A 20,660-nucleotide genomic window follows, 5' to 3' on the forward strand; every position below is an offset into this window, starting at 1 on the left:
CCCAAAGTGCTGGGATTACAGGCGTGAGCCACCACGCCTAGCCTATGCTTTTTAATCTAATGGGCTCTAAGCTATGACTTCTTACGAAGAAGGCCAGGAGATCTGTTCTTTGAAAAATATCAATTCAATCTGCCCTGGTAACCAAAAAGAGTCAACAAAATACAGGCATCTGCAAAAAACTAGTAGCAAAATTTATTCAATGTATGTTATTCTATTTTGTTATAAAAGGACAGTATTCTATATCTGCAGTTCTGGAAAAATAGTCACATAAACACACAAGAACTGGATAAGATACAAGTCGGTGACATAGAAAGCCTGTTGTGGCTTTACAGTCACAAAAGTAGAACTTACGTGCCCTGGATTTGTCACTTTTTATCTGAATGTCCTTGGACAAAGCATTAATTTATCTGAGCCTCATTATCCTCTTATGTAAAATGAGCATGATGACAATAATCTCTTTTCCATAGGATTTTGCTGTGGACTTAATGGATAATTTGAATTTGTCTTGTAAATAGAGAAGCACTCTACCAAAGTACGTCATTTTTCCTCGTATGAGTGAAAACAATAATTAATAACCTGGAAAAGTAAGACAAGAGGATGGAATTCATAAATGCTAAAGAACATATGTAGATTAATTTTTAACTCCTTATTGACTAGGACCAGGTCAGAACTGTCACAGCTCCCTTCAATCTTGCGTTCATTCCAGGATGCCGCAGATGGTTCATAACAATCTTGATCACCAAATCTGTTTCAAAACCAGGGAGTAACTTTCAAAAGTTGAATAAATACATCCTTTCATTGCATATGATTGTATCATGTTCTTGAATGTCATTTTTAATGGTGTTCTTGGAGCTTAAATAAAGTAGATGACAGTCTTTTTTCATAAGGTGCTTATAGAATTGTTAAGCAGACACAACACAATGAAAAGACAATCTGTTCATCATAATTAATAATGAAAAAGTGTAGTATATTAAGTTAGGTTAATATGGCTTACCTTGTGTGCAATAAAACTGTTGAACTTGACATCAAGACTGTAAGTATGGTCTTTCCTATAAGTTACTATTTGGAATCACTGTTGGGTAAGTTTATTTGTTGGATGGAACAATGAAAGAGTCTCAGTCCACAGGACACTTCCCTCAAAGGCTTTTTTTAAAAAAAACCAAATCCCCAAAACAAATTACAGGGTTAAGCAGCTCAAACATTTCATAGTGAATACCCAGAGTAATTTGGACTAGACATTGTAACCATGAGGTCATAAGGTTTTCAAGCCTAGGGGACTGCTCTAGACAAATGATAGCAGGCATCCAAATGTTCTTTTAAAAACTGGAGTTTTTTAAAATGGGATTTTGACAGAGGTCATTGATCTGTGGTCATGGGACAACAGATGAATTATCTCAAATCTGGTGCTTCAAGCTTTTTTAGTGGTGTGCATCATGGTTTAAAAAAATGGTCACACTCAATATTTGTATATTTATAAACTATATGTCATGTTGTATAACATAAGATATAAAATGGATGGAAATTATAAATGGGTTAGTTAATATATGTACAAATTAAATGTCCAGTATTTTCTTCCACTCACCAATAGATCTTAAGGTGCAGAAACCTCACTTCTGAAACTATTAGAAGACAATTAATTCCCTGTTGCTTTGAGTGAATGGTCAAGGATCAGGTTTCCTTTCCAGATGGCATGGATTAGGATCAAAATAGGAAGGCAAGGAAAGCGTAGTCTGAGAAGCATGACGGGAAAGCAAACATATAGGCACTTTCATGGGCAGAGACTAGCCTCTCCTGATACAGTATTCATCAAGTGGAGGTCAGGACAAGATAGTGTTACAGCCATGGCTGCAGAGTAGGGAGCAACAGCAGCAATGGCAGGAGCAGCAGGAACACACCTCTACCTACCCCAGCTTTCACCCTTCCTGTCCCAGTACAGGGTGCAGAAATGCAAAGACCACCTGAGAGCCCATGTGGTGCCTAACAGATATGTGGGTGAGTCCAAGAGAAAAGGTCAAAATAAGGACAGCAGGTTTAGAAAGACGTTACCTCTGCTTCCTAGAGGCTGGAAACTCATCACTTCTTTAGAAAGGCAGACGAGTGAACAAACAGCTCTGTGATTCTGTGATGCTTCTTCTTTTGAAGCAGACAGTGTTGCTGCCCTGCCTCATCTCCCTGCGCTCACGTTTGTGTTCCTACAAATGCTGACACCTTCCCCTTTCCAGTGCCCTTGGGTCTTAGTTTCTCTGCCCTTGGGAGGTTTGCTCAGGCCACCTCAGTGAGGAAATGCTGAGGCTTTCATATCCTTAGGGGAAACTCTGGGGTCTTATCCTGGTCTCAGTCTATCCACTTTCTCACCTATACTTCCTGGGATGACCTCTCAAATAAAGACTGCCTGCATCTACATCCTTGTCTCAATGTCAGCTTCTGGGGAGAAACAAACCAGAACTGAATTTGGCAGGAGTGGGAAGGTTTTATATTTTATCCATTGTATCCATTGTGTTGTGTTTGTTTTTCTAAAGTAATTTTTTCTAGAGTCTCAATTCATGTAGATTTGACGGAAAGCTAGACACAATTGAACCCCATACCATCTGGTCAAAATTTTGGTGCCTGTGTCAAGGTTCCATTTTGGTGTGTAGCTTTTATTAATTCTGCATGTTCTGTAACAGTGTTCTCAGCTGTTGCTCTAAATTGGCTGATTCAGCTTTAAAAGTGCCTGTCAGTAGATCTCAAACTTTTATGTAGTTGGTAATTACAATATGTAATAAAATGTATCAGACTGACAGTTTGGCATAAGCCCTAAGGGCATGGGCTTTGGATGTGCCAAGATTTGAGTCCCCACTTTGACACTTTTAGTTCTGCGCAAAAGTTTCTTTACATTTGACAGAATGATCTCAATGTTGATATCCTGTTGACTCCTGAAAAATATACATAGCATTGACTTGGGGGTTATTCTAAAGTATCAATCACTTATGATATTCAGTTAAATTGAGCAATGTAACTTGGTAGGACATGCTTCATATTCTGCCCACAACTTCTTGAGAGCTGTTCTTCAATAGAGATTATACAGATTTGACACTTACATGTGCAAATAGGTCATTTGGTATGCACATTTTTGACAGAGACCTATGTATCCATCTCATTTTTTTGACAGTACAGTCATGCACCACTTAATGACAGGGATACTTTTGAGAAATGCATCTTTAGGTGATTTCATCATTGTTGTGAACATCATAGAATGGACTTACCCAAACCTACATAACCTACAACGCTATATGGTATAGCCTATGGCTTCTAGGCTTCAAACCTGTGCAGCGTGTTACTGTACTGAATACTGTAGGGAACTGGAACACAATGGTATTGTGTATCTAAACCTAAGTACAGTAAAAATAAATGTTATGATCTTATGGGACTACTGTCTTACATGCAGTTTGTCATTGAGGGAAACATTATGTGTTGTGTGATTGTATTAGGAACATTAGAGGTACACCAGCTTAAGTGTCAGTTATTTGTATGCAATTCAGTCAACTCACTGTGGTTCCTTGAAGAAAATTCATGTGCTCTGACCGTTTCTTTTACATGTGGAATGTCTACAGCAGCATGATTACTGACAAAACTGCTCTTTCTTTTTTTTTGCACGGTACCTTCATATTCAAATGTATCCTTAAAGCCTATACTTGGAGATATTAATCCTTTTGATATACCTATTTTATCCTAATTTATAGCCCAAGATGAAAACTTCTTTTTGATACTCAATGCCAAGTTAAACATTTTATGAGACCTTTTCGTTTACCAGGTTCCCAAAGGAAAGCACCTCTTCAGTCATGTGACATTTTTTCCTGAGAGCTTTAGTTGATGTTACATGTATGGCATATGTTTAAGTTTATAAGAGGTTGCCTAAAGAAAAACTGTTGGGGAAATGCTTGGCATCATATTAATGCAAGTCATTATGTCCCAAGTTTGTCCACCTTTTTTTCTTATATTAGCAATGTTTGCATATTAAAATATGGCTAATGAATGACAGAAGTACATGTTGTGGTCATTTTGCTCTGAAGTAGACTTTTAGCGATAACAGGGAAATTGGTCCTAGAAGTTCTTCAGTAAATGCATAAGCTGTGATCGGCTTCTTGCCAACCTGTAAAATTCCATCTCATAGTTCGTAGCTATAATAGTTCATCATTGGAAGAAAAATGCTGAGCAAATTTCCAGATCATGTTTACTTAATCTTTATTCTATGGCTACATAATGTGTTTCATGAAAAAGTTATGTGACATTTCTTAACAATAGATTGTGTTTACATGATAGTAACACTGGACAGTATGAAAAATTGTACAATTTACTAAGAATGGATTGATAGCGTGGTTTTATATACTAAAGCCAGAACTATGGATATAAAGAATAAACACCCTTTTTTCTCTTCTACTCAAAATCAACACTTCTTAAATCTTACCCAGTAGGAAGGAACATTTCTGGGATGATTATATAAACCTGTCTTTGGTGGATTGAGTGAAATGGCAGATACCTCACCTTAATTGCAAAAGGGCCATTGAAGCTTGTGATATCAAGAGCTCCCTGTAAAGCCAGGATGGATGACATTCTATTTCAAAAGCATTAGAGCAAAGAAGTTTGTAGTTCAGAAAGATGTAAATAAAATACTGCTCAGATGGCATTTTCTGTTGCTTACCTTGCAGCTGTTATTTACTAGAGATTCTGGTTATTTAATTATACGTTTTTTGAGGAGATACTCAAGGTCATAGTTGCAGCAGATTTTTAATTATATACAAAGCTATAAAAAGTGGAACATTTCACCCTGGGGAGCCCCCCAAAATGACTGTAACCACTTTATTTAAGTGAGCTACCACAGAGATTGGCTATGGTTACTAAATCAAAGGTTTGTGTATATGTTTTGTTCCTTGGGCAATCATTGTTCCATAGTTTTCATTTTTCACTATCTGGAAGTGCAAACCAATAAACCTTTCAGGAAAAAAACACAAATTTTATATTTTTTATAGTTATTACTCACATAGTGTTCAGGAAACTTTACCAACAAAAATAGCCTATAAAGTTAGAGTGTGTGTGTCTATGTGTATGCATATACATATATATCTATGTACACACACACTAAATTTTGTATGTGTATACACATATATATGTACACACACAATGTGTTTATAGTGTGTGTATATGTATTGAGATATACATATATAATATTTTCTAAATATTTGTTAATGTTCAAATATATATACTAAATTTTGGCTTAACATAGTAAAAACAAACTGAGACAAAATACCGTATCACTTTTATTTTTGTAAAGTGTAAGGTCAATTTTTTTCCTTTCCCCTAATGTGGTTGCAGTCAGGTATTTTGGAAATTGACCTTAGGAATTTGGAGGGGTAAAATCTATTCTTTATTTGTGCTGCAGGTTTTATGTTACTGTAATGTCATACTTCCAAACAATAATTACAAAAGCATTATCCTATAAGAAGTCCTATTTGTCCAGTCTATGCACAGAGTCTACGTAAATTAATGCAATTGACTCTTTAAGGCTGTTGAGTCCAACTATTAATCTTGAAGAGTATCCCAGTAGAGTTCATTATATTAGAACTTGAAGGAAGATCACGAAGGATTGTAGATCAATTGAGTCCACAGTGTGAAATACAAACTCTACTTTTACTTTAGCATAACTATTTTAAGAAAACAAACTGAAGAGTAGACCCCAATATATTTCAACCTGCTAGCATTCTATTATTAGGTTAAAATTCCTACTCTTTTGTAAATGATTAAAATCTCTGCTATATTCCAGTTTGAAACATTCTTCTTTCATTAATGAAGTACTGGTCTTTGTGCTTATGTTCTCTTTTTGTCCTTTGCTACATTAACTGGGGTAGAAAATAAGGAAGAATGGTTGTTTCCTTGTATTAGAGTCCTGATGGGATTCTTAGCACTTGTGAAATTGATGGGTTTTTAACACCTGCCTGAATGTGCTATTCATAAACTTGGCCATTAATACTCCTTCCTCTATGCCTGTACCCAAGGTATTAGTATTCCCCCACCAATGCTATCCATCTCAGCAGCCCTCTTCCACCCAAGCTTTGGAAGGTGCTGTTCTAATGTGAACTGGCTAGCATAATAAGCTGTATAACGACCATCCCAAAACTCAGTGGCTTAAAACAGAAACCATTTTTTCTCTCTTGTGTTTGAGATCAAGTCGTGTTTGACAGACCTACACTAGGATTGGATGGTGCTGGCTCCCAGAGTCAGGTTGGACATAGATCTGTCTGTGTGTTTTTTATCTTTGGCATAACAGGCTACCCAATACATGTGCTTCTCATGGCAGCAGCAGAAGCATAAGAGGGTCAAGCAGAAACAGTGGATGACTCCTAAGGCTTAGGAGCACAATTAGTACCCAACACTTCTTTCTGCCTACATTCTGTTGTCTCAGTCAATTCACATTCCCAGCCTCAGTATCAATGGTGCAGGAAAATAAAGTGGTTGACAGAGGGAGTACTACAAAGTCACATGGCAAGGAATGTGGAAACTATAGAAAGATGAAGAACTCTAATAATAATGCAACCTTCTATATCATACACTTAAAAATTGGCCTCTTTTCTCTCTCAAAACAATGCCGTGCAAGGCAGCTCTAGAATAATTCTTCGACTAGTAAGACTAGTTATTCAGCAGATCACTCTGAAGAGAATCAATCCATTCTGAGTTTTCTGTAGACCAGTGCAGCTCAGATGGGATCCATGGACTAGCTGCCATTGCATGAACCCTTTGCTTTTGGTCCACAGAAAGATAAAGCAGTTGTACCAAATGTAGATTAATTATAACCCCAGGTACATTATTCAGTTTGCTGAAATTGTTTTTATGGAGCAAGAAATTGTCAATGAAGGAAGCAGTATGTTTTGATTTTCAACTTGGCTTAAGGTATTCTTCATATAGCAGACAGGCACTTTGAGTAGCCTTATCCAAGAGCTTGTCTAGAAAAATGTATTCCTTAATCTAGGATTTTGTTTCTTTCACTAACTATAGATTATACACATTTTCAGAACTGAAGTTAAAACATAATGAATTTGGTACTTTTATATTAGCATTATAGTTCCTTTCTGTGTGAAACTTTTCAAACAGAATTGTTGACCAGTAGCACAGGTCTATGCAGGGAATAATGTAATATTAGGATAGACATGAAATTTGGCAATTATGTAAATGCATAAGAAAAATGAAGTATAAAATACGTCTATTTTCCAAGCCCAGTATTCCCAAAATATAGTCATTGCCCTAAATAGAAAAATATGTTTTCCAATGCCTCTTCTATCATATTCTAAAAACATTTATTATGTTCCTTAATGTCTACAAGTTACCTATTTAAAATACATATGTGATGTAATAAAAATATATTGCTATTATTAATATTTATATGGTTTGTCATACATATTATCTCATTCTTATTGGATTGAAGCATATCTTTCATCTTTTACTTCCATTTAGAACCTATCAATAAATCATTTGTAATAGCTTTGGGAAAGATTAAATGGATAGAATCAGGTCATACTTTATGAAGTTTATATTTTCATTATTATGTTGACAGTCACAGTCATCTCAAACTTATTAGAAAAAAAGTTAATGAAATAGCTGCAGGGCCTAACATTTCTAGAAATAGTGTCAAGGAAGGCCAAATTTAAAATGCAGCATTAAGTATATATCTCTATCCCTACATTTTACTAGTGTGTTGCTTCTACTCTCTGAAGCAATAAATTGGCCTAGGAAACTGCCTCTCCATCTTCTGAACTCCTAAAATGTTTGCTGCCTAGAGATTTGTTTGGTGTTTATTTACTCATTGGTGTTATTTTTCTGTGCATCTGTTTAGCTTAATGACGTTTGTGGACTGTTTTACATTTAGTAAAACATTTCCATATTTTTATTTTTGGTGCTTACAGCAGCCCCATGGAGATGTTAATGTTATCACTATTTTGTAGATGAAGGAACTGACATCTAGATTAGGTAATTTTTTCCCAAAGACACACAACTAGAAAGTAGTAGGGAACACTCCAAGCACATTTTATTTTTAAAATTCATTTATGTCAACCCTTCTATAATAGACACAGAAAATATAACATGTGTGCAGCCATTTGTCTCCCTTCCATGCTCATAACAGAAACTAATAATTATACATGATAATATTTCCCCCAGATCGTATCTACAGCCTCAGAGAACTTTTCAACACATTATTTCAGAAAGAGTCTTAACATTTTTGGAGTTGGTGTTCAGAATTAAGTATGTTTGATATTCCAGCTGTATATCTCACTTTGTTACATTTATGTCTTTTGTCTCCCTAACCCTATCGTGTCTGCCGTTGTACTTTTGCACAAAATAATACATGCTAAATAAATATGTTAATAGTTTTTGGTTAAATGGGTAGAAGTAATAATGTGGCAGAATTTGGTTGACTCGAGGAATCTTTTTTTGCTTTTATTATCCTTGAATAATTTACTTCTCAGATATTAATGGGACTCATTTGTGCCAATAAAGTGGCACATATTAAATTTTCTGTCACAATGCCTGACCCAAAGAATGCATTTTATACATTTGAGATTCAAGGATGAATTCATTCAGTGAACATTTATTGAACATTTTCTGTGTGCCAGCTCTGTGCTAGGTGCTGGACATACAATATTGAACAAGACAAATATGATCCTTGTCCTTTCAAAGCTTATTGTTTGCTAGAAGAACCAGATATGAAACAATAAAATCCACAAATATAATACAAAGTAGAATGTGTGTTTTTAAGGAAAAGAGTTACCTGCAATGATAGAAATGATGCACAGTAAGAGAAGAGTTTTCCTGGTGAGGAGATAGAAGGTGAGCATTCTTTGCAGAGGATACCCTTTGCATTCTAAGGAGGTCCCAAGGCAGGCAAGTGCTTGGTGCAGAGGAGGACATGCCAGACCATTGTGGCTGGAAGACAAAGATCAAGGAGCAGAGCCATAGCTCTTTCCCTAAAGAACTAAAAAATCCAGTAAGGAAAGAGGCACAAATTGGCAACAGCATTAATACTACACAATATATTAAATAAGAAAAATAATCAAAACAGTTTGTGAAAGAGAGGCAGGATTAGAAATACTTAACAGATGAAGAAGTGGCAGACCACACTTGGGGCATGAGAGGGAGGCAGAAAAGGACATGTATGAGGGCCAGAAGCACAGTGACTGGTGCAAGCATTGCTGGTCAGGGCTCCTTCCTGAAGAACAGGGCCATCTGGGGACCACCTGGATTGCAACTAACAGAGAAGGGGATATCATATGAGTTGGGCAGATCCCCCAAAAGACATCTTCGTATACAGAAGCAATCTAACAAGATCACATCACGGGTTTGACTGCAGGGTTTGTGAATTCTGACTTTGAAACTGCAAATGAACCTCCTCAGTTAACAAATGGACTGATTGCTTAACTTCTTCAGTACTGTTTAATGATATGTAAATGCACAGAAGTATCTTGCCTCAAGAATATTGAGTTTCATTCATTTGTTCAATAAGTATTAATTGAAATCCTCCTATTACTTCTCATTAGATTTGGATACAATACTGAATGAGTCCCAGTCTTTGTTTTCCAGAAGCTTTCAGTCTGGGAAATGGTGTGTGTGTGGAGGGGGGCAGGGTGTGGTTGGGGGACAAAGTAAAGGGTGAGTTTTACAGGTGGAATCAATAAAATGGCACATGTTAAATTTTCTGTCACAATGCTTGACCCAAAGAATGTTCTTTCCCTTCCTCCATTCCCATTTATCATAGCATAAGGTACTGTATTTTTTTATCTGAAAATCTCTGTCTTGTGAGAACAGCAGTAGTCTCTGCAGTAGATTTTCAAATCTTTCTGGAGATATAAATGGCAGTCATGGTACTTTACAAAGCAGCCACTCTAGCAGATGCCAAGGGTCTTATCGATGATGCTCTTAAAAATTAAACACTGTGTATCTACTTTCTGTAAGTCTCTAATGTGTATACATATACAAGGCTTCATGTCTCCCTCACAAAAGTTAGCACCCTAGCATATGTAGTAAGATAAAGACATGAGCAGTGTCCCTTCACTGAGTCTTTTAAGGCATATGTCACACATCCACAAATAATCCCACAGGTGGAGGAAAACATCAAGACTCCTACATCTCAGTTATTATTCATTGAACAGTTTCATGTTTAAGCATTTGGAATTTATAAGGATTACGAATTGGAAAGACCATCTTTTTTGTGATGGAGATGGATGTTGGATCGGGCAGAACAGTGATGAAGAATATGTTGAGTGTTAGACTGGAAATTTGAACTGGAGAACGTAGATGGAGACTAAAACGTGGGCTGTGACTCAGTCTACAATGGATAGAGGTTTAATCTTCCTATCTGATGTCCTGGTGTTTGTTTGCATATACTGGATAATAAGAAAACAAACAAACAAACAAAACAAAACAGGAAAAACACCCAAGGAATGTAATAGATCTCAGTAAAGAGGGTACCTTAGTCCGCTCAAGCTGCCATAACAAAATACTGCACACCAGGTCGCTTAAACAATAGAAATTTATTTCTCACATTTCTACAGGCTGGGAAGTTCAAGATCAAGACACCAGCAGATTTGGTGTCTGGTAAAGCCTGTTTCCTCATGTATAAGTGGCATCTTCTCTCTATGTCCTCACATGGTAGAGAGGTTAGGAATCTCTCTGGGGCCTGTTTTGTAAAGTCAGTAATCTCATTCATGAGGGCTCTGCCTTGTGATCTAATCACTCCCAAAAGGCCTTGCCTCCTAATACCATCACCTCGAGGGTTAGAATTTCAACATGTGAATTTGGAGGGGACACAAACATTCAGACTAGCAGAGAAATTTTGATGGCTGAAAAGTCAGAGATTTCTTCCCAAAACCTGCTTCAAGGTGACCAACATTTCTTAAATGGTGCTCCATGACAAATTGTGGAAGAAAAGATTTTTCTGCTGATCCCACCTTTACACCAAACAGATTTTAACCACCCTGTTCAAAGCAGCAACTGTGTAGTATTAATGTTTTCATTTGAACAGTGGCTATGATGCCCTTTCCATGTTGAAGTGGCATTTGTACACTCAGGAAATATCAGTTGAATGCGTATTTCAAGGGCCTTTTAAAGCTTGATATAAACACAAACATACCCAGTAGTTGCTAATCACTGCTCATTGGTTGCCACTCCAACTTCTCTCTTGCCCCTTATTTCTTACTTTTACCCTCCTGGGTGGACATAGGCCTCAGCCTGGGGAGAACATTGTGTGGTCCAAGCCAGTCTTGATAACTCTGTACCCCTTGCCAGGATTGGCATAGGCCTGAGAATATGCCCAGATTCTGCCCAATGAGACAGAGGGAAAGCTTGCTTGGGGGTTTGAGAAAGGCTCCACTTTCTTAAAAATATATTTAGAAATATGTTGAGAAAGGCCTTTCCTTTGGCCTTGAATCCAGCCCTGTGAGGGAGAGATAGCTGGAACTGCTGTCACGTTTTAAAGAGAGCAGCCAACACATTCAGGATGGCAGAACAGAAAGGTGGAAAAACCCATGACTACCACACAAAGCCATGAATTAATCAAACCTGAAAGTATCTACCTCCTGACTTCCTGTGAGAGATGACACATTTTCCTTATTGTCTCAGTCAATTTTAGTTTGGTCATCTGTAAAATTTGCAGCCAAACTTAGCTTTTATAAGACCAGCAGATTCATGAAACATGTGATGCTACGCGAATAAAAAGACCTCTGCCTATGTGTAAAATTTCAGAAGGATTCATTCAACAAGTAGGTTTTGAGAACTTACTACTATTTAAAATTGATTCATTGTGAGAATGTGTTTCTGTTGGGGTTTTGGACTCTGTAGCACAAACATGAAATTCATAGTAAAAACCAGCTGGCATTCAATGTTGTTCCCATGTGAGCTCTTTATATGCATGAAGGGACTGTCTGGGTCTCTGTTTTTAACCAAAAATGAAAGTAGAAATGGAAAATGGGTGAATGGCTAAAGTGGACAACCATGAAAAACTCTCACATGATATTTTAACTTTGTGAAATATGCCCTTCTGGAGTTCAGTGCATACTAATACTCTGGTGCTTTTTAATTTATTCAGTTTTGAACTTATTAAAACCCCATTTCATTCAGTACATAGTTACTAGATCTAATGTAGAGACATATGTAGGCTAGAAAATCATGCTTTTGAATGTACTGTTTTCTTTAAGGATAAAGTTAAATAGATGATTTTCCTATGTGGACTTTTTTTTAAAATGCTTTTTTTGTATTCCAGTTATAAAGGTAATTCTGTCTTTAGTTTTCTTTTTCTTCTGAAATACCAAGAAAGATGACTTATAGTTCTTGCCTCTAAAATTGGTCTTTTCTCAGATTAATTTAAAATGTAGCTTTGTTCACACCTGAGACCCCTTTAGAATAAACAAAATCTACATTTCTTTTTCAAACAGTACCCTGTCAATCTAAGAAGAAAAGAGAATCTTGTTTCAATTGCTGCCTTCTCATAGCTTGGCATTTGTGGCAATCTCACAGAAGATTAGTATCTCTAGCTCAATTTGAAACTTAGATTTTTGTTGAGTGTGCTTCAGAATAAAATCTAGTAAGATTTAAAAGCAAGTATTCATGGTTTATGAATTAATATTTTTAAGTAGCACATTAAGAATTTGGAGGAACAGATTCACCAGCAATATCCTTGAAGCCTTCAAATGATGGAAATAGTAAGTTCTATCTTTTCCTTTGCAAAAATAACAGCAACAGAGAAATGGAGAACTTGACCATTCTGCCTAGTGGGATCATACTTAGGATGAAAGCACGAATTTATTCACCATCTAAATGCAGCTCCTAATTCCCACCAGGCACTCTGTAAAATCTCAATAAATGCTGATAGAGTGATGAACTACTTTTGGTCTTGTCCCAGAATATAACTTCAAATTTCTTTTCTGCTGATCATGTGAGAGACTATCTGATTATTATTAATATACGGGCTCCAAGGGAAGCCAGACAGATGCTGGTATATTGTTAGTCATTTTTTCCATAAAGCTCACCAATTTTCTAGCATAAACCACAGTAGACCTCAAAGATGCCTATTTGGCTTCACAAATTGGTTTCTTTTAGCAATGTAGGCACACACGATCCCATCTTTATCAAGGTGTATTAAATGCTGGTATGTATTATCCTTTATTAAAGGCTATTTCTAACTCATCTGAAAAAAAGATTCTAGATTACCATAGGTGGTCCCACAAGAAAGCATGTTTGCCTTTTGTTTGTTTGGAGAGAGGATCTCACTCTGTCGTTCAAGCTAGAGTGCAGTGGTGTACTCATAGCTCACTATAGCATCAAACTCCTGAGCTTAAGCAGTCCACCAGCCTCAGCTCCCCAAGTAGCTGGTACTGCAGGTGCATACCACCACACCCAGCTAATCTTTTTATTTTTAGTAGACATGGGGTCTCGCTGTGTTGCCCAGGCTAGTCTCAAACTCCTGGCCTAAGCTATCCTCCTAACTTGGCCTCCCAAAAATGCTGGGATTGCAGGCATAAGCAGACCAGAACAGGTCTTGTGGAATAGGCATGAAGAAAGCAAAAATGTAGAGAAACAGACATAGAATATTATTTAGTAGTGATATAAAGGGATGGCAAAAATGTTTCTGTCTCTATGTTTCTGGGTCCATGCCAGACATTGTTAATTTGTCATTTCCATTTTTTCCATTTAACATAGACAGAGGCTCAGAATCCTTCTTAAGATGAATACTGGAGGTTACTGTCACTATCCTAATTTATCTACTGAATAAAAACCTAGTTGCTATCTCTAGCAAGATAACAAATTCTGACAAAGATCAAGACCACTTACTCAAATGTATTTTTTTGGCAGCTCAGCACCATTTTTCTTCCTCTGTAGTCATCAAATCTTTATGAATCTTCTGCTTGGAGATACATTTCTATCCTGACCATCTATTTTGCCACCATTGCAGTGATTTATAATAGTAACAATGAGATGTTATTCAGTGTATGGTTAAATCATGCTGCCTATTGGAAAACAAAAAGACAAGTCAAGCCTGATGCTTTTACATATGGGAAGTAAGTATGCCATTGAAGTAGTCACTATTAAACTGTTCATCAGTTTTCAGTTCTCCTTTACTTCCAGGCATCCACTCTATTGGAAGTTAGGTTGGGCAAGACAGGAAAGTTCCCTGGACCCCTTCACAGGTCTTGCAACAGTTCTGTGTGGTTCACTGACTGACTGCTGCACTCAAACCCCTTGCAGGACAGGGAGCATGGAGGCGAGTGGGTGCCAGGCTAGGTTGAGTGCTTTTGGGCTCCAGCCACATAGTGGCATCTAGGGGTGTGTTACAATTAATGCTCTTTTAGTAGTTGCCATCCACAGATGGCTAAGTGTTAACCAGCTCAGTGGAGAGTCAGGATGACAGCCTTTTATACCCTGCCCTCTTGGTACCTGCGTTCTTGTATTCAGGAGGAATCAGGTCACACGGACTTGAAGGATGGTGAATGCAGAGGTTTTATTGAGTGATGGAACTGGCTCTTAGCAGGATGGGGAGCTGGAAAAGAGATGGATTGGGTAGATAACCTTCACCTGGAGTTCTGCTGTCCCAGGCCAAACTCCTCTCCACCTGTACAGCTGCCTCTTCAACGTTCAGACACTTTTCTCTCCTTCTCTGCCATACTGCTCTGCTCGTCTGCCAGTGGAGTTTGGGGTTTTTATGGGTACAGTGTGGGTTACATGGTAGGCCAGGGTGATTTCAGAAAGAGCAACCTTTGGGTGTGAAAACAGGGTTGTGAAGTTCTCATTTAGGGCCGCAGGCCCAGGCTTGTGGGTGGGGCCTTTGCAGGGGAACCATGCTCTTCTACCCGGTATTTCCCTGCCTTTTGTCCATATCATGGCCATGTGGTTTTTCTACGCCGTTCTTCATCTCCTGGTTTCTCCTGCATAGCTCTAACTATTACAGTGCTAAAACTTCATTTTCCCAGATTTCAGAGTGAGAAAACATGAAGTGGAGCCCCACCAACCCAAAGTGGGCATGTAGCATGAACAAAAAATAAACTTTAAAACCACTAAGATTTAGGCTAGTATAATCTGTCCTTTCCTAACTAATGCTACTCCATTGGAGTAATATTAGGGAAGAGTCCTTGGAGGAGACACAGTGGTCTACACAAAGACATTTGAAGACATTTGTTAGCATGAGCTAACAAGGAAACTAAAAGCTTGTTTCATTCTAAAACACCATCCATTGTACGACCTAGCATTGACTTAGTAATAGCTTTGGGGAAGAATAAAAGATCTGCATTAAAAGCACACAGAACTCTTTTTAATAAAATGATAATAGCATGCATTTATCCAGAAAAGTATAATCTCTTTTATTATCTCAAAGTCCAAATCCAAGCCTTTTTGACATTGAATCACAAAAGTCTTTTAAATCACTTCGGTAATTCAGTATCGATACATAGCTTCAAAGTAACGTGACATTTTTCAGAACCAGTGTGTGTTATTATGATTTGATGAACATTGCACTTTTAGGACTCCAGATAATTTTGAGGAATATCAAAGAATGCTAGGAATTCATCTGAATTTTCATTAATTGTATCATTTTCTGCTTACTTGGGTTAGGGATCACTAGATATTAAGTAATTCTCTTGAAAGCCTCCAACTTTTGATAGGTAGCTATTTAGCACCATCACAACGCATGAATCATTTACATTAATCTTTCATAGGTTTACTAATTATTTGGCCTATTCTGAGACATTTCATAATTTCTACTGCTTTTAATTGCATTTTCTGAGAGAGGCAAGGAATTTATTTCCTTGAGCATCAGTGACAACTCAAAATACAGTTTTTACTTTAATACCTCTTCCCAGCTTTGGTCCTATAAAGCACTGAGTATTTTTTTTTTTACCAGAGAATATGGATGTGATATTATTTCATTTATTTAGTATATTTACATTTTATTTCATATTTTCCATACTCATTTATCTTCACAAAACTTTTAAAATTTTCATACTGCAATGTAGTACAACCTTTATAAATGTTTTACAAGTGACAGCTATCCAAATACATTGTAATTCATCCATATATTATGTTAGCAAAGATAATATTTGAAGTTGATATCAGATGAACAATGGTCTCCTATGCATGGCTAAATTTATGCTCACAAAATCTATGAAAACTCTGTCCCAACTTGCTCCTCTTCCTAACAGCTGGACAGTTACATTTAACAGTAATCATAAGACAGTACCCTATTTTAAAATGCTAACGTGAAAAAATTGCTTTGGAATGCAAGGACTTTGGTATTGAAAAGTGATTTAATACATAAATAGCACTGAAGCCGTACGATTTAATAAAAATTTAAGTGTAATTATAAATATACACAATATGTTCATTATGTGATATGTAACTAATGTACCTATTAAATATAGTCATAAGTTTATACATCACAAGTGATAAACCACACTCTCAGCTTTCTCCTAGGAATTTGTGAGCCCTTTAGTCAGAAGTGACTAAGAAAATGCTTTCATCTTTGTCTATACAGACTAGCATTTAAAGCATTAGGATATTTTGTGATCATCACCTCTGATCCACACTGTTCAACTCCGCATCAACTTTATTGGGTTGATTACTTCTTAAAGTTACTCTGAGAAAATCCTCATTCTTGACAATATTTATAAAATGTTGGTTTTCTATAACAAATGTTCTCTAGAAAAAATGCTAAATCTTGTTAGTCCTGGGTATGACTTTTCTATTTTCCCTCTAATCTTTCTGTATCTTTGAGCTATTTGGCAGTGGTTAAAGCAGATATTTTTGTCATTGTGGTTGTCTTATTGTTTTCTGGGTGGTAAGTTAGTATTATGGAAAGAATCTCTGTATTCAGGAGCCTTAGATATTATAATACTTTCTACCATGCCATTCAACATTTCCCTTCACCCTCACAGTTCTGAATTTTATTATTTCATTTTTTCACATTCTTTATATGTAAATGGCAATATTGCAACACAGACTACCATAGAAGAAAAGAGAATTATCAGAGAATTAATTAATATGAATATGATAAAATCTAGCATGGTTATTTTAGGTCAATCTTTATCTAGATTCAGATATTCTAAAAATTAGACCAAAAGTCATTTCAGAAAGTTAAATTATTTCCATTTTAATATTTTACCATCTTTTCTGTAATCTACCTGTAAAATACAAGCTATTTTGAAGGAAATAATATGATTGCTCACTGATGGACAATAAGAAAACAAATTTTTGTACATTAAAAGATCTAGTGAGGTGAAGAATAATAATTATCAATATAATACTTTGGGCATTATTACACTCCTGGTGAGTATTTCTGGCAAGTATTCAAGAGGACTTTATAGTACTTTTTCATTGATTCATTTTTGGTGGACTCAGATTCTTGAAGAAGAATAATTTTGAGCTCAGGGAATAATCAAGTGATTACAAAAAACATTGTCTCTAAATTGTTACTGTGAGCATGGCTGTTTATGTAACATTAACATCTTGGTTTGTGCCAAAAAGAGTTGTAATGTTAAAAAAAAAAAAAAAAAAAAAAGATATGTAACTGGCAAACAACCAACTCCTTCCCCAAGTCTTTATAAACAGAAAGGTTTTGTATTACTACTGAGATCTTAGAAAAATCTCTGCTGGAGAATTCTAAATAAATGTCTGATGTTTAATCAGCTTTGCTCTTGAGTTTCTTAATGGCAGGCCATAGACTGAGCACAGGTGGATGTTGTTTTTGGAAAGCTAATGTGAGCTATTGGAAGACTAATTCGCACTAGGAACATGTGTTAACCAAAAATTCCTTAATGAGGACTGTCCTATTAATAGTCCCAGGAGGACTTTAGCTCATTGATTGCAAGCTTCAGTGCGTTAGCAAACACTAGGGGGGAAAAGCTGAAAAAGCTTTCATGCTGATTTTTAAACTAACATTGTTAGAGTCTAATTTTCACCTTTATCAGTTCACATGGTGAGACTCCAACCCTGTACTTTTTAAGTTAGGAGATAATTTATGGAAAATTATCTAATTAAATTCAATTTAATCCAAGTTGCGTATTTTAGGGTCTGTGGTACAAATTGATCTATTCATTTATAAATTAGGGACTTCCTGTTCTAATCTCTTTTCTATTCTCCATCTCTTTCATTTCTTTTTGGCTGCTTCAATAAAATACCGCACATTGTCTCACCAATTAAGGAACTGTTTTGCATCAAAGGACACTTTACTACGTTTTGATTCTTTGAGGAAGAGTGCAGAAATTACTTGAGGTGATTGAGTACTGCTACTACTACTACTACTAATAATGCATTTGCAAGACACAGGACTGATTTTGATTCATTTTGCTGAACTTGCCACTCTAAATTACATGGTTGCATAGGATGAGAACCTATGGAATCTAGTCAGTCACCGATTTTGTACATTGCCTAATAAATCCAAGAGCAGCCCCCATATATAACAGCAAACTCTTTTACTTTTGTTCCAGCATTTTTCTTCTTTTCTTTCAGAGTCACAACTTTTTAAAGTATGGTAGGGCCTGGCTCTGGTGCTGCTGGTAGGTTGTCCAATGGAAATAGGACAGAGTAAGTAGTCATTTCAGAATTAATATCTAAACCAGATGGTAAGCAGGATCACTTAAATGCAGCTCTTCCAAAAATAATCCCTTAGTGTTCATGCTAAATGTGTTCTCGTAAATGTAGGGCCCCTGGCTACATTAATATGAATTTCTTGGAAGTGAAATATTTGGGGCATTTTACAATTTTATTTCTGATAAAATTGCCTTTTATTTGTTATCTTTAAATGTCTTTCAGGTTTGTATTAATAATTTGTAGTATTATTATAATATACATAAATAATATGCATTATTTGTAATAACCATTCATCCATGTATGTTTTTACAAATATATTTTGAGAGTCTCATATGCCCAGACTGGCAATGTACTGGGGTTATAATGATTAACAAGACATAGTCCTTTGTCTCAGGAGTTTAATTTTCTCCAATATGATTTTTACTTTCCTTTGAAACTTTAAAGAAATTATACAGCACCTTTGAGTATCTTCAGTTTTTATCTCTTATACCTAGATAGACTCAGAAAGAAGTCTTTACTTAGTTTTAAAGGGAGCAAAAGATAGAATACATCGTTTCTACATTAAAACATTTATTTTAATTCCTTCGTAATGTTTTCAACACAAATTAATGTGCTAAGTGGATAATTATGTGCCTGGGACATTTTCTAGTTGAAGAGAAATAGAGATTTTCCCAAACAATATGTGTCTGAACAACTTGTATTACCCATTTGTATTCTTATTTAAGATGATGGCATACAACTATATATAATATCTATTATATATAATGTTAATATAATAGAATGTTACATATGGTTAGCAAAAGTGTCTGACCACTTACCCATCGAAGATTTAAGATTTGAGATTTTATTTTCCGAGCATTGTTTAATCTTATCTATTACCCATAGTCAAACCACTGGCATTTCTGTCCCCTTGGAAGAAAACTATTGAGGTGTCACGTCATTTTGGACCTGAAAGGAATCTGCCACATTATTCAGCTCCCTAATATATTAGGTTGGGAAACAGAAGCCAGAGGGATGACATGGTGTGAGTAATGCTGCTGTTTGTAATACGGGGGAAGAGTTACTAGGACTAGAAAGAGGTAGAGCTGACTTCAAGACTCTGCTCTTAAATATGTAAAGCTTCCATTCTTTGGCTTTGCGATAAATCCCTTTTCTCTGTTGCTTTTGTTACCTGTTAAAGTAACAACAAAACAATTATTATAAAAAAACAGAATGAAAGTATATTTGTTTCCTATTTTGTTAACTTATTTCCATGATGGACTTGCAAAATGGGTGTTTATAAACTATACTACATCCTACACAGATTTAGGTTACTGTGGTTGTTAGCAACAGAAGTGGGACTATATAGTTTACATATCATTCAACTACATTCTGGGCAAACATTATTGCTATGACATATTATAGGATCATGAAACAGCACTTCTATGAATGATATTTTGTTAAAAAATCTTTTTGCAAGTTTGGAATTTCCTGATTCTTGATTACTTTTGGCATGTAGCTGAAAAGGGTTTGTCACTATCAGTCGTGCTGTTGGTTTCTGGTTGTCTTATGGGGAAAAGAAACAAAGGGGCATGTTTGTAGTGTTCCGCTGAGTTTGTGTGAGATGGCGCAGCCTGCAACTATATCATTGTTTGATCAAATATTTTAATTTTTACTTCAATAACTATTTTCCTTTTGCATCTTTTGTTGTCATGTATAATATTATGATATGAGAATAAAAAAACATTACCATTACTCACAGTTTCATTTCTCCTTAAGCATTATAGATGATGATGGATTATTGCATACATTTATTGGGGCCAGGGGTGACTTCTTCATGAATGGGAAAGCCGGATAAGGGGTGAGACTGTCAAAGACAGTCAAAGTCACCAAGGTGTGTAGCCTCTTGCTCTAGTCATTGTATACTGGAAATGACATCCTGGAGGAGGTTCCAAGGTCAGAAATAGAAAAGTGAGCCCGAGACAGTGAAACGGGATACTTCCCTGATCCCCCACATAGGACTTGCAACAGGCATGTGGCTCCTCTTGTTTAGCTGTCATGCACACTCAAACCCCTTACAGGAG

At 36.3% G+C, this 20,660-nt stretch overlaps 1 protein-coding gene across 1 annotated transcript in view; it reads left to right on the forward strand.

The window, feature by feature from the left end:
- The first annotated feature begins 1,871 nt into the window (after nucleotides 1-1,871).
- Nucleotides 1,872-20,660, forward strand: part of PDGFD (platelet derived growth factor D) — a 121,627-nt gene continuing 102,838 nt past the window's right edge. Inside the window, exon 1 of the mRNA XM_017880253.1 lies at nucleotides 1,872-1,992. Within this exon, the coding sequence (XP_017735742.1) occupies nucleotides 1,872-1,992 (121 nt within the window). The remainder of the gene's footprint in view (nucleotides 1,993-20,660) is intronic.

The sequence above is a fragment of the Rhinopithecus bieti genome, unplaced genomic scaffold (assembly GCF_001698545.2).
Source record: "Rhinopithecus bieti isolate Rb0 unplaced genomic scaffold, ASM169854v2 scaffold_12217, whole genome shotgun sequence".
Taxonomy (NCBI): Eukaryota; Metazoa; Chordata; class Mammalia; order Primates; family Cercopithecidae; genus Rhinopithecus; species Rhinopithecus bieti.